General features: G+C 39.5%; 1 protein-coding gene across 4 annotated transcripts in view; it reads right to left on the bottom strand.

Annotated features, from left to right (window-relative positions):
• Positions 1-1,631: 1,631 nt before the first annotated feature.
• LOC122997100 (ligand-dependent corepressor-like) overlaps positions 1,632-15,141 on the bottom strand; it is a 29,287-nt gene continuing 15,777 nt past the window's right edge. For 3 of the 4 annotated variants that reach the window (XM_044373071.1, XM_044373072.1, XM_044373073.1), the window contains exon 7: positions 1,632-8,310. In XM_044373071.1, the coding sequence (XP_044229006.1) occupies positions 3,567-8,310 (4,744 nt within the window). In that variant the 3' untranslated portion in view covers positions 1,632-3,566. Of the gene's footprint in view, positions 8,311-8,503; positions 14,984-15,141 lie in introns of those variants that run through there. The other variant, XM_044373074.1, reaches the window with a different exon arrangement.

A 15,141-nucleotide genomic window follows, 5' to 3' on the forward strand; every position in this document is an offset into this window, starting at 1 on the left:
GAGTAAATGAATAAAGCTGCTTTCTTGGCCTTGACTGTGTGAAAACCCACCGAGCCCTAAGTGTTTGACTGTCCAGAGGAAGAAAATTATTTCTCTGTGGCCCATTCCTACAGGTTTTTCATATCCTGTAAAAGTGGGACATTCCAAGTCCCCCTCCCTGTAAATGGGCCATCTCCATGTAATTAGCCACAAGTACAGGTTGTTGCCACTCGAGTAACTGATGTTCTGATGTGTTTCAAGTAAGTTGATATGACGTGTCTCCACTATGACATGTCCCTGAACACCACTACCTTGGATGGATCGTGGCCTGCATCGGCACATGAAGGAGCTCAACTGCATGGACATTTTCCCCTTTGGAAGGCCAAAACAGCACAGTACAATCTGATTTGATTTCAGTGCGGGTGCTAAAGATCCTTGCAAATCAGTAATCACCAACTCCTAAGACAGATTGTTTCATGACATATCATGTATGGCATCACATGGTATGAGGGATGGAAATCAAAAGCTGCAACCATGTGGGGCCATGTATCACTGTCATGTTCCATCAGTTTGTTGCAGTATCAAACAGAGAACTTTTGCATTTTACCATTAAGGTGAATGAATGATAAATTTCTTTGTGTTGTGTTGGTTTTGGTGAGAGGTCGTCGTTCATTTGCTCTGTTTTCTGCAGGGTTGAGGTGATGGAGGCCAACTGCTTACCCATCTGTCCCACAGTAGGAGCTTCCCGAGAGCCGTATGGCAGGTTGTGGCAGGTTGTGGCAGGTCCCTGTCATGTGAAATACCTTCATTGGCTATGTCAAGGCGTTTCACACGTTTGCCACCGGAACACACCACACTAGGGGCCGCATGGATAAAACTCTGTGTACACTCATGACTAAAACCGTGTGTGCACAAAGGCAGAAATATGCATACGCATTCTTTTCGTGAGATTTATAAAGCGTGCGTACGCATAGTTGTGTTTTATAAATCTCAGTCTAGGCGCAGGCGCACGAGCCTCATTTCCACTCTCACGATTAGCCGTGAATGGATGAAGACACACCCTGAACCAGCCGTTTTCCAATGGAATTTATCAATTCAAATTTGTCAATGAAACATACGGGAAATAAAAAGTGCCGTTCCGCCGATTGTGTTTCCCAGAGGAGAGGTTCTCCAGCAGCCAAAACAGCTATCATAACGCACGACGATTACGCATGGCTTTGCGGCTCTTTATACCGTCCATATCATTAATTCGTCGCATGAACCTGTAAACCATCGCCGGCAGGGATATCAGAGAAATGTAATCTATGATTAGTTTGTAGCACTCATATCGAAACCGACTTTACGAGGTGCGTCACAACTAAGGATAAAATAAAATTAACAGCAAAATACAATGTATTGTGTTAAGACTACAAAGACACTGCAAAGACAGAGCTCTTGGAGAGATTAGGAAGGCAGTGGGATGCCAGGACACTTCAGAACACTATAACCTAGTTCGTATGAAACAGACTGAGGTGCTCAGTCTTCATCGTGCCCCTTCATTCCCTTCCTTTCCACAAACAAGACCTTGTCGGATCCTTCTCCAAGATGCAGTTCAACTTTGTCTGGTTAAAGAACATTAAAACACAGGCATAAACGAGTCAAGAAACCAAACATAAAATTCAAACATCTTTATATCAACTCCAGCAAAAATACAAAGTTCTTAAAGACGTATCATTCTTGGGATTACCACAAATAAAGCAGTTATTTCTTTCTAATATACAAAATCAAAATATTTAAATAGCAACTGTAAAGAATAAACATGTTCAAGTCTGATATTTGGTGGGCTGTTTTAGATTTGCTAAATTCTTTAGCCTACATGGAGTTCTTAAATAACAATAAAAACATGACAGACATGTTTTGCATTTACAGATGATTTACCCTCTAAAGAGAAATGACCTTAATAAAAAAATAACACTGTGCTAAAAATGGTATTTTTCCTTTGATAATATACTAAAGTCAGTTACTACTGTGGAAGTAAAGAAACTTCACATTATGAGAACATCTGACAGTCAATGACAATAAAAAAATAACAACATAATAATAAAACTGCAATGTACTTTGATACACAACTCAGAAGTGTGACTAGACTACCCCAAAAACTTGATATCCTACTTGTGAATAAATCAAGGGAAGGACTTTATAAGCCTGCAATGTGCCATTAATGCTAGAGGCCATTAACACCGATCACGTGTACACACTTTTCAGGCCTTTGTTGTTCAGAAATATTGTTGCCAAAGTGATACACAAACCACTGTCCCAAAGTTTTCTCAGATTTTTCAGAATAGCTTTTTGATGGGCACTAAACGTGCATGCATAGTCTTGAATGGGGTTAGTATTTTCAAAGATCAGGGGCATAAATATAATTCTGGATCTCAGTTGGTAGGAAGGCAACAGCTGCAGAGAGTTGCTAAAATACACCTGCAACTGTCTCCACATTAACAAGACTTTACACATGCAGAAGCAGGTAAAACACTCAAAGAACAATTGAGCATAATGGTCAGAAGTGACTGCAGAGGTACATCAAGATGAAAACTGACCAGAAACGAAATAAAAAATACAAACTTTTGTCATGACACATACAGAACGCACATGTCTGTTTCAACAATTCTGACACTTTTTTTTAAACATCTAATACAACTATAATAAGAACAATTTCATGTTAATGCTCTGGGAAAACAGGTATAGAAAAATAAAACTGTCAGGTATGCCTCAGTCAACATAAAGAATTTACAGATGAAGCATGAGGCACAACCTGCGGAACGGAAACTATTTGCACACACCCTCAGTGAGGCAAATGAATGTTGTCTGCCTCTCCAGTAAATTGAAAGCTGTTACAACTAGAGGACAGGAGTTTTCACATTTAGCAACACATTCTATAACTTTACACTTCATAAATAAGGCACCTGGTCACAACAGTCACATATTCACAATGTTGTGATTGGAAGACAAGCTGGAGATACAAACCGCCTACTTACAAGTAAGTACAAATTTTATCCAAAGCTGACCTTCCTTCTCATATCAAGCTCTCTGAACATTGATATTCTCTGTCATTCAGTAAACGCAGTGCATGCTATTATCGGAAACAATAATTATATACAAAAAATGGCAAAAAAAAATGAAACAAAACGGGATGAAGAATGGATTTAATGTCACCATTATAACAGCTGGAAGCTTGACGTTTGTTACTCTTACTTTTAAAATGAGGTTTTGTTATCTCCAGCCGTGTCGTAGAGTGCTGAAACATAAAGCCAAACAGCAAACTACATCAGCTAGACATCATATAGGACTCATATGTAGTCCCTGAACACAGAGCAAACGCTCAGCAAACAATCACATTTGCATTTTCACACCAAAGCTTTACAAAAGCGTTAATGAATTTCAAAATCTCTGTTCCTCCTTCACACATTTGCCTACTGAAAAAGGTATCCTCTGAAGAGTTTGGTGAAGACTACAAAATAGATACTTCTGGTCCTTCTGATAAAAAGAAAAAAAAAAATCACAAAATTCTCTAAATAAAGACGATCTCTCTCTGTCTCTGCAGGTCCATTTTATTTTGAGTGTGATGTCCTGGTGCGCTTAGCTGGGGTCTCTAAAAGCTCCTGAGCTCTCTTTGTTGCACTGCGTGGCAACATGGCTGCCTGACTTCTCTTTGCCAGGGGTTTTAAAGCCCCTTTTCTGGTCATTGTGGCTTCCTCAGCTTTCCGGACTGATTTAGGAGATGCATTTTGTGATGTCATTGACTTTTTTGCCCTCTTTGACACAAGACTGGGGCTTCCAGTCAAAGGGACTGCCGCCTCCATTTTTCTCTGGGATCTTGTCAGTACCTGGTCAGGTGACGTTGGAACCTTGACATCCACGCTCTGCTGTGGGGTTTCAACCGCATTCTCGGTACCTTTCATTTCAGCGACTGTACTTTGAGATGATTCCTTTGCTTGCATTTTTGCAGCATTCACTTTACTCACAGTGGGCTTTTCAACTTCTGCTTTCTCTGCTTCAAATAGCTTTTTGTCAGCCTTCCTTTTAGATGTGTCGACAGGATTGTGTTCAGATATTTTAGGAGAACCTAGTCGTTGAGAATATCTCTTTGGCAACTCTTCTTTTCTGGTTGTATATTTTGGAGGTCTACCACTGCCCTGCGCCTTGACCGCCCTTCCTTGAACGGGATGCTTTGTTGCCTTTTTGCCAGCCAGTGTTATCCTTCTCCCCATTTTTGCTGCAGACGCTTTCATTTGTTTACTGACAGGTAGGGCTGATTTCTGTGCCTTCAGAGGTCGTTTCAATTTAGATTTGGAGGCAGACTTTGTGGTAGTCAGCCTTTTCAAATTGTTTGCTTTTAAGCTTTTTGAGGTGTCTTTCAGTCTAACTTTGCTGGTTTGCTGAACCTGCATCTTCTCTCGGATATTAGAGTATTTCCTCAAGATCCTTGCACTGGCTGGATTCTTTGATTTACCAGAAGCTTTCTGGGATTCACCTCTTTGCACACAGGCTTCGGCAGAGGAGTGTGACTTATTAAAAGTCTGAGTAGTACTAGGTAGTTCTCTTCTCTCCTTCCCTTTGACTGCATTTGCCTCTTGTTCCAGTGCTCTGGCAATCAGTTTCTGACTCTTGGGGTTGCTCTTTACAGGAGAGGCAATGGCAAACTTTTTCAAATGTTTCTTTAAGCGCTCTGCCTGTAGGCTTGGAAATACCCCTTGAGAGGTCCCTGAAGCACTAGACGAGCTGTGGAAGCACAGCTGGGTTTCTGAAGGAAGACGTGTATTCACTTTCTTGACAATGACAAGGGACTTTGTTTCTGTTGATTCAAGGAACCAGCGACAAATACTGGTAAGATCAAAGCCTTTCATGAAGAGCATTTGCACTGGTGAGTATCTCTGGTGCTCTGAAGACTTTGGTTTTCGTGCCCTGCGTTTACTTTTCCATATAGCTGCCTGTCTGTCTGCTTTGTTTTTGTATTTTGTCGCTGGCTGACCCTCTTTGTCCATTTGCACCCAGCCTTTCTGCATTTTATCATACCTAATGTTCAAGTTTGTAATTTGTTGTTGGTTTTCTTCACCAGTCAGACTCTCCAAGAATTTGCTAGCACTCTGTTTGAGGGGCTCAGGTCTTGGTGTAATGACAGGGATGGTGGAGCTGTGGGGCAACACGGATGGCACAGGTAATGGAGGGGGTCTCACCTGAGCTTTAGTTATCCTTTCTGGCATTATTCTGATAGGTGAAGCTACATCACTCTGTCTTCCAGCTATAGAAGGAGCACTGGTAGAAGGTGCAGTCAATCTTTGTGATCTCAAAGTCAATTTCTTGTTGTCCAGTGGTGATGACTGAGGAACAGACTGGTGGGACATTTCAGCCTTACTGCTCTCACTCCTCAATGGCATTCTTGTGGGTTTGTCTGGTATGGAAGAACTGCTATCATCTCCACTCGCAGACTTGTCTTCTAAAGATGCTACATTTGGCTTCTGCTGCAAAGCAAAATCACTTGCTTCTGCCTCCTTTCTGAGAGCCCGTTTGCCTCTTAATGGTATATTCTTTGTTTGCATTTCAGTCTTTACGGGACTGTGATTTTCTAATGGACTCGATACCTCACTGCTAAATTGATGCTTCTCATTCTCACTTACAGCCTTTGCAGACCTTAGTTTTTGTTTGGCATCGAATATACTTTCTACCTCAGTTTTTTGTGTTTCTTCGGAGGATGTCTCTATTGGTTGAGTTTTTTCAATGTTTAATTCCACAGTTGTTTCTGGGACCATGCTGAGTTGGGACTGTTCAGCGGGTGCTGGGGGAGATGACGTGACTAGAGGAGGAGAAGAAACAGGAGGCGGAGAAGGAGGGTCGAGGGAGGGGAGGTGCTCTGTAAATGGAAGGGCATTGGTGGCGGCAGGTTCCAGAGAGGAAATGGAAGTGACAACATTTGAAGAAGGTGGTGATGCTAAAGTTCCAGCTGGCTTCTGGCTGGCTGATCTAAGTTGCCGTTTGGATTTGGTGCTGTGGGGAGAATCAACTGGCTGATCAGAATCCTGATCTCTCTGAACTCTCTTTTGTTTTTGGATTTGTTTGGTCCTTGAGGGGAATTTCGACATTGGGCTTGATGATGTGTCAGAAGATGGTCCTGTCACCTGTGGGATTACAGGTGTACTCTCAATAGATTCTACATGTATGTGTGTTTCAGGTACATGTTTCTCCAAATTCCTGGTTTCAACAGATGAATCAACAGAAGCCTTGTTGGGAACATTCTGACTTGATTTCACTGGGCTTTTAGTAGGTGATGAGCTGCTGTTGCTGTTACTTGATCTACGACGCAGGTTTCTGTCAGATGAAGATATTGGTCTACCATTAACATAGCCCACTATCACTGTTTCTGTTTGTCTTAACCGCTTTGGCAGAGGGACTGAAGCACCTCTTTTTCTACGCCAAGGGGGTAATTCCTTCAAGAGCGTGTCAAGTGTCTTTGTGGACACATCATATTCATTGTCATTATCATCATCTTCGGTCTCTAGAGGTATAACACTGTCAACAGCTTCATCTGTTTTAATTTCTTGCTCTCTCACCATCTCCTCTTCTGCTGAACCTGTGGTGTTGGAACTTTCTGTCTCTCCAAAGTTGTCATAGAGTATTCGTGTCTCTGGCTCAAGTTCCTGATGTTGTTCCTCTTGTATTCTCTCCCTTTCAGTTTCATCTGTCTCTTCCTCATCTTGATTCAACGGTGATGGGGCACTATTCTGTTGGAGAACGGGCTCACTGCTCTGTATTTTATCCAATGACAGCTGAGACTCAGCTTCCTCTATGGTATTATTCTGCAATGGTTCCTCTATCCTTTCTGATATTACATGCTCAGTATTCTCGTGTATGTCTTCTTGAGGCTCAGCATTATCTTTTTCTGCTTCAAATGGTGCCTGAGCATCACTTTCTTCACTTCCTGTTGTTTTCCCTGAATCTGCAGCTGTATCCTGTTCTACATCTGCGCCCACATCCATTTCTCTGTTCTCTGTTGGAGAGCTTATTGGAGATTGAGGAGCAGACTGCCCCTTGCTCTGACATTGATCTGTCTGACTGGTTTCAACTATAATGTCTACTTCACTGGCTGCTACCTCCACCATATCTCCTGTTCCTGGTATCACCCTCTCATCTGACTCTTCTGTTGACATTTGTTGATTCATTGCCTCCCTGCATGCTCCAGCAAAAGGCATATCCACAGGTGGTACACCTTCAGGCTTTGAAAGTATTTGTTTAGGGGTGACCAATGTGATCAACTCTGGCATTGGATTGGGACAGTTGCCCCTCCCAGCCAACGTACGGACAGTTTTTAACTCCCATATTTCATCTGAATACATATGTCCTCTGGTGCTTTTTCTGGCATTGCGGCGTGGGAGCATGTTGCGCTGCTGTTCCTTAAAACACTCTGTAATTGGTTTGTCAATATAAACAATGTCACAATGGCCGAGATCAGGGTCAACTATTCCCCTAAAAGAGTCCCTGGTCTGATGATCAGAGGATGCTTTCATGGTCTTCCTGGCAGTCCTTGGAGAGTCTGCAGGAAGAGTCACATGATCTGAAAACGGTTTTGCTGGTAGATCTTTGGCATTCCCAAGAGTCTCTCTCTGTCTAGCTTGATGTGTGTGACTAAACTGATTGTGTCTTTTTACAGAGGAGCTTAGTCTAGCACTATGAGTCTCTGTTCTGTTGGATGAATTTGAGTTACCCTGTCTGTCCTCCAAAGTGCCAGAGTCAGATGAAAGAGAGGCTGTGAGCACACATGACAACTTCTTACCAGCAGCAACATTGCTGGTCTTCATGATTTTCATCTTAAGAGGTGCATGATCACCATGACGGTTGTTCTCTGTGTCCACTGGATTAGCAATGGAGGTGAAAACCTGGTTACTCCCTGACCCAGGACTGCGAAGATCCAAAGCAGGGCTCGCAGTAACAGATGTTTTCAGTGAAACTGCAGTGTCTGGAACTTTTTTCATTGCACAACTGCTTGGGATAGAATGGGACATATCCTGGACTTCTGATTTAGGAGTGGATTCACTAGGAAACCTTAGCTCAGAGCATGACTTCTCAGGGGTGAGTGCGCTGGGTTTTGCAGTGGAGTAGGCAGTTCCCTGGATCCCAGAGGTAGAGTTAGAGGTTTGCTGCGTATTGGAGGATGTGAGTGCCTTGACCTCCGTCTGTAGGAAGCTTATGGCATCAACTATCTGTCTCTGATGGTGGGGGCAGAGTTTGGCCATGAACTGTTCCAGTGTTGAGGTGGACTGCAGGTCTTTTGCCTTTGCAACACGCAAGTCTGGAGACTCACTGGGGGAAAAAGAACAAGATAGATGTAACTGAACATTGAGAAGAGGCAAAAAGGGTTCATACTATTAATTTGTATGTGATTATTATATTTATGCAGAAAAATGTCCCTTCATCTCTGTAAAACCCCTGATAAAATTGTCAAAGTTGTGGAATTAAATGTGTGTGTGAAATAATTCACAAATGCATTACAATATTTATCATTGCATATTTATTAGAAGAATAAGTGATTTTAAAAGTGAATCTTCCATCCAGTGAACTTGACCAATTACACTGTTACAGCTAATACATTTTTCTTCTTTGCACAGTGGTGTTTTTTGTTACAGAATACATCAAGAATTTTTTTTCACATGCACAAGACATTTAGTAATGGTGACCCACTTTGTTTAAAACAAGTCACATGTTTATCACTTGAAAGAGCAAATACATTGGGGGCAAATATAGAGTACATCAATTTTGTCAAGTTTTCATGTATTTAATGACTAGTGCAAAGGATAACATTTAAATACAAGTGCTCAACAACTTAACAAATTAACCAGTAAAATAAGAACAGTAGCATGACAATACAGGCGTGGCAGAACAAAATTAGTCATTCTAATACCTGTGAGGTGTTCTTTGTGCCAATGCAAATCTAAATTAGTCAGGTAATTAATTGGGGGGGGGGGGGGTTACTTCTGTATTTTTGGCTTAAGTTGTGTCAGCGAGGTAGGTCTATTACAAAATCCTCCGATACCTTTGGAGCATTTACACTATCACATTATGCCAAAAATATATTTATATTATAATCCGTCTGAAAAGATAATTTTATTTGTTAAAAAAGTCCTTTCTTAGCTACACTGTGGTCTTGTAACAAGGAAATGACCAGACAAATGAAACCACATCTGGATTCCTGAGGTGACCCTTTTAACAAATAGCATGTCACAAAGCTATGTTGAGTGATGAAAAAGAGAAATTGCTTTGCACAGTGTGCACTGTGGAGCAATACTAGTCAGAAAAAAAATTAAAGTTAAATGTTATGCTAATTATTTAAAACCATCTGATAATAACAAACTTACAATAAATTTGTATACAATAATGCTGAATTGCCAAATACCATGCTACTAATATTTTGACACAGTAAAGCTGACATCTGTAATTTTCCAAATGTTGTCACCTTTGCTACAGCAAAGATGGTGGAAAAGCTAAAATTAAGCATGGTATGAAGGCTCTACTTAGTGTTGTTGGTATCCGGCTAAGTGAAATGTCATAGACCAAGCAGGTAACTTGAATGTGGATTTTTTTCAATTTACTTTGTTGAAACAGTTTTAGCAATCTCCACTAAATGCATGGATAGGAGAACAAAATAGTGTTAAAAAAATAGTGTTAAAAAACAGTACAGATTTCAGCTTTAAACCACACAGGTTATAATGCAACCTTTGAAGTGGGAAGCATGAATAACACAATACATGTACACTAAGTGAGCAGAGTCTTAGGACTTTCATTGAGATTTTCAGGAACGCAGTTTTAGGATGTTACATGAGCAGTCTTTTAAATAAAATACTTCCTTTTTGAGGCACTGTGAACTAGAGAGAAATGTGTTAATTAAATACCTCATAGTCAACATCTTACCTGCAACTGAGGTTATGTTGATATTCACTGTGTAACAAAGTACAAAAATAAAAAGAGTGAGTGAAAAAGTAAAAACATGTACTTAAGATTTTTTTGGCTCCAAACATAAAATGATTTGTACAGCATTCCAAAATATCTCAATGTAACTTTTAGAGATTAAAAAATACATTTTTGAGATTAGAAAATAACCTTTGCTGCAAGTGGAACCTGACCTTTTTATTTATTTATTTGTTTGTTTGTTTTTTGCTAAGCTCATTAACTTCACATCCCTGCTGGTAAGGTCTAAAGAGTTCAAGAGGAGTACCTGAATAAAAAGAGTGGTAAGTGTTTCATCCCTGAGGGTTTCGCTCTCTGTTTCACTTAGCAATAGCGTTGCAGTGAGGAACTGACACAAAGTACATGCCTTTTTCTTACAGAGGAGTAAAATAACTGATCTAAAAAGCAGAAGCAAACCAAATTATACTTCAATTCCACAACATTTCACAAGCACACAAACATTGATGTGTTAACTCATCTATGATGTTCATCTGTACATTAGGTATATAAATATTCTGGCAAATATGGACTCTGAGGGTATTTTATCATACATTAACCATTACCCACATTTTCAACTGGTTTTGAGATATTTCGGGTTCAAAGTTCATCTCCTTGACACATTGTTTACTTGACAGTAATTACACCTACAACACTCCAGTATTTTCCATAAAACAATCTCAAAAAGATAAACTTCACCATATACAACTAACTTCCCATTGTCATATTTGATTTAGTCCAATCATGCAAAATACACCCAGTGTCATTCTGTTATACACTGTAAATGTTAAATCAAATATACAAAATCTGTACATATTTTTTTATGGACAGGGACACTCTTTAGTCATTTGAAGAGCAACACTGTTGGCAGCTGGGTAATCCTGTCAGTTCACAAAGACTTTTGCCCTGTACATTGTATTTACCAAACAAAAGCAAACAATACCCAACTTGTGCAAGTGTGAAGTAAAGGACAATCTTCAATGTCTTCCCTTCACATCTATCATGTAAGACAGTTTAATATACCTTTTTAAGCATTATATACTTATGTGTCTATAAACACTTATGCAAATAATGTTTTGTTTTATTAAAGCCATTTACATTCATGGTTACTTAAGTGATGACAAAACTATTAATTAATAAATATTGATTAATAAATACTGCATTTACAAAATAACTCCTCCCCAAACATATAATCAGTTTGCGCAGGTATGTAAGGGAAGGTAAACCATTTTAAGAGCAAAACAGTTCCTAAAAAAAAAAAAAAAAAAAAAATCAGAAATGCTCTTATCATCAGTTGTCTCAACAAAGAGCACCTACACTTCCTCCTTCCTCCATCCCAAAAATAAAACAAATTATAAAACATTAAATAGATCAGGGTGCAATTCACTACAAAGATACACTTAGATATTTACATGTGGTGAATCTTTTTGACAGATTTTCTACTGTCATCTCCATGACAACTGGTCTTGTAAGCTACTCGCCTTTACTGAAAGCTTTCTAGAATAAACGGTGTTGGGTGCATGAGAAATTGCTACATAAAAACAGCTATGAGAACAGTAAACTGTGATATGGATTTTCCAGATGAGGTAGTCGACCATTAGATTTGCTACGATAAACAATGTGAACATGTCTTACCTATCAATAAACACTAAGCACTTGTATGTCTTTAATGTATTCATTAAGATGCATTAGACACTGAATGAGAAAATAAAGCATGATTTTGAGTAATGCTGGATGATTGTCAATGCAAGAATAATTTAATTAATAAAAATGAATTAGTGAATAGATTTTACTATTTGAAGCAATGGTTTTGTTTTGTTTTTTCAACCTATATAAGCAAAGTTATTCCAACATTTTGTGAATATGTGTAAAATTGTTGATTATTAATGTTGATTAGGAGCAAAGGTTTGGGGCATCAACCTCATTAATGGTTAACCAGATGAAAAATAATGAACATTTTGAACTTGGAGTGTGAAGGAATGCAAAAAAAAAAAAAAAAAAAAAAATCATTAAAAATCAACTAAAACATCCCTGCATTTAGACCAAAGTGTGGCAGTGTACAAACTAAACAGTTAAATAAGAGAAACCCTACAACATAGTAAGTTTACCATCAAACATGAATTTGTTCTATTGTTACAGTGCTATTAGCTGGAACACGCATGTTCCTCAACTATGTTACTTTTGAATCATCTCTCACTTAAAAATGTTTATAATGCAGGCATTCTTTGTAATATATGACTGCAAATATATGTTAAGTGTCAAAACTTAAGCAATCATTTCTTTAATCAAAACATCCACGTTCATCTAAGCAACACTGTGTACTTCTGAAAGGATGCAAGAGTTGCAAACAGATAATTACCAAGATTTGCTACAGCTGTGTATCCACCTGATAAAAGAATAATGGGTCATAATCCCATATTCTGGAATGTCCTGAGGTATAAGGGATAATGCACACTGAGGTGTCCCAGTAGAGCAGTATAACGGATGAGGCAGTGAACTCCATGAAGTAATACATGGAGCTCTCTCTGTCAAGTCCACCAGGCAAAACACTGAATGAATTTTTCACCCAATCTTCTACATAGTATTCATTTTCAGGAAATGGCGTCAACCTGAGCTTTGGTATGGCCACTCAGAACAGAAAGATCTCAAGGTAATGGTTGTGTGGTTGCCTCCAGGAAAAAATCTTTTACTCAATGTAAAAAAAGAACTACATAGTCACTAGCGTGGTTTTGGAATCACAGGTTTTTGGGCTTAATGCAGTAAAACACTACAAACTTTAATCTTCACAGTTTTAATAGTCTGGGCTTTAGTTTTTTAAAGTCTGGGCTTGTCTGTAACTGCACAAAAAGTAATTAGAATCAATAAAGTTTGACTCAAATCAAATCTAAGTAGACTCTCAAATAAAATGTAGCCTTTGATGAATATATTCAAGTATCCAAGCCATTTCTCTTTGAAGTACAAATACTACTGCCAGAAGGTGATTATCACTTTTCCTCTCCACAGGAAGAGACATTTTCATTGAATGTTTTGCCTTAATAACTTGAGAAATAACTGGGTCTGGACTGAGGCATGATTGTAACGGTAGCTAACAAGTTAGTTAACTTGCTAGCTTGATAAAACAAAAAACAGGCAGCCTGTAAGTGAGGCTCTATTTGCTAATATTGCTTGATAAAAGTTCTGTTTCGTATTAAAAAAAATACCTTAGGAGCTAAAAGTGTCTGAAAATGTCAACACAGCACCTAAATATTATTTAAGACTTTGACATTAACATAGTACTGAACTTATTTTTTGTTAACCAGAAGTAAACATTTTCAAAAACATAACAAAAAAACATAAAAAAAACAAACAAAAAAAATATATTATAGTGTTTGGAATGAATACAGATTTAGAATATAATAGTGTTTGGACTGTTTGTCCTTACATCTCCAGTGTCTATTTCAGCCATAGAAGTGCATTTGCAAAACAGTGACAGAGACTTTTACCGTCCTCCATAAACAAATAACGGATACAATAATTTATAATAATGTATGCTTAGAATGCTTTCACCTATATTTTCAGGGCCTACATAAAAAGTTGCATTAACTATATATTCACTTTGAAGATATGACCAAGTGCTCTGAACAGTACTGAGAGAAGACACTGAGGGGCGCCACTTCCTTAGACATGATTTCACTCTGAATGTTCAGAGTACATCTATGGAGCCAGGAATGGTCATCTTCAAATCATAACCTATATAAATGAAATAAAATTAACAATATATAGTATTTTAAAATTCCTAACAAATAGCAAGCATGTGAAGCGTTTAAGATAGATGGCCATATATACACATATTAATGTATTAATAACCAAATTTAAGTAAATAAGTTAATAATAAATATGAGTATTTTGATTTAAATGTTACACACAACTATTGAGGTTTTATGGAAAAACAAGTCAGCAACTTCCACTGTCTGGCAAATGCAACATTTGTCTGGTTAAAAAGTACATCATTTTTAGTACTTTACTGTTACATCACTCATTTGGTGAGAGGCTTCCATCATTCAACCCATTCCCGTTCTCTGAGGATGAACTCTCTCTTTTCTCAGAAACAATGTCCTGGAAGTTTTGGAGTTCTTTAGTCTCAAGGGACCGTGAAACACCCTGTTCCTCTAGCTGGCTTAACAGCCTCACTTTCTTTTTAGGGGGATGTTTCAAGGTCCCCAATCGCTCTTTAACTTTGTATTCCAGGGTGCTGTGTGGAATGCCGTAGATCGTTTGGGCTTTAGATACACTCATTTTCCCACCCATCACCACCACAATTGCCTCCTCCAGCAGCTCAGTGTTGTACTGTCGGTATCTCCCGCGTTTCTTCCTTGGCTGTTTGTTACCTAGGTCCGACTCTGAATCCAGGGGATAGTTTCCCCCCAAGGCTTGGCGGTCGGTGTCGTAAGGCCAGTATTCCTTCTCCGAACCTGAGCCATCAAAACCTCCACTGCTCTTTTTCTGAATCTGCCTGGGCAGAATGGAACGAAGCTTCTTTCCCAGACCATTATCACAAAGTGAACCTGAATACTCTGTGGACAGAGAGTCCCAAGATGGGTCTGTTCCTGTGGCCAAAACTCGCACCTGGGGAATCTTGAGGTCAAAAGATGAATGAGAAAGGGAGAGGCTATCTTGGCAGGCCTCCTGGAGGTTTCCTTTACCATAGGCCAGTGACTTTGAGAAAAGCCCAGCAGCTTCCAATAACCTGGGTATGTCTTTAAGATGCTCACTAGCCTCACTGTTGGTTTTGAGTTTGAGGAGGGCCCCAAAATGAGTTTTGGAATTCCAGGAGGCAGATCCATTGCTGAAGAGGTCAGTGGGTCTGGAGCTGTGGTTATGGCTGAGAGGTGACTCTGGGTCGCTCTCCAGACCGACCTCCTCTTTGATGTGCAGCGAGTATGCGAGAGGCGAAGGAGGCTTATAACGGGTGGAGTGGCCGATATTCTCCCTCCTCCTCCCATCCTGTAGGCGCCTCATAAACAGCCCGACTTGTCCGTCCGCTCTCAAGGATCGCCTGATTGGATGGAAGGAAATTGGGTGTAAGCAGAGCTTGCACAGTGCCTTTTCTCTTTTCTAAAGGAGGATGGGTTGGGGAGGGGAGGATGTTGGCCACTCCTTTATTATATGACCTTGCTTTGGTAACATCACTATCTTTTAGAATAACGGACTGTG

Source organism: Thunnus albacares, chromosome 14 (assembly GCF_914725855.1).
Source record: "Thunnus albacares chromosome 14, fThuAlb1.1, whole genome shotgun sequence".
Classification (NCBI taxonomy): Eukaryota; Metazoa; Chordata; class Actinopteri; order Scombriformes; family Scombridae; genus Thunnus; species Thunnus albacares.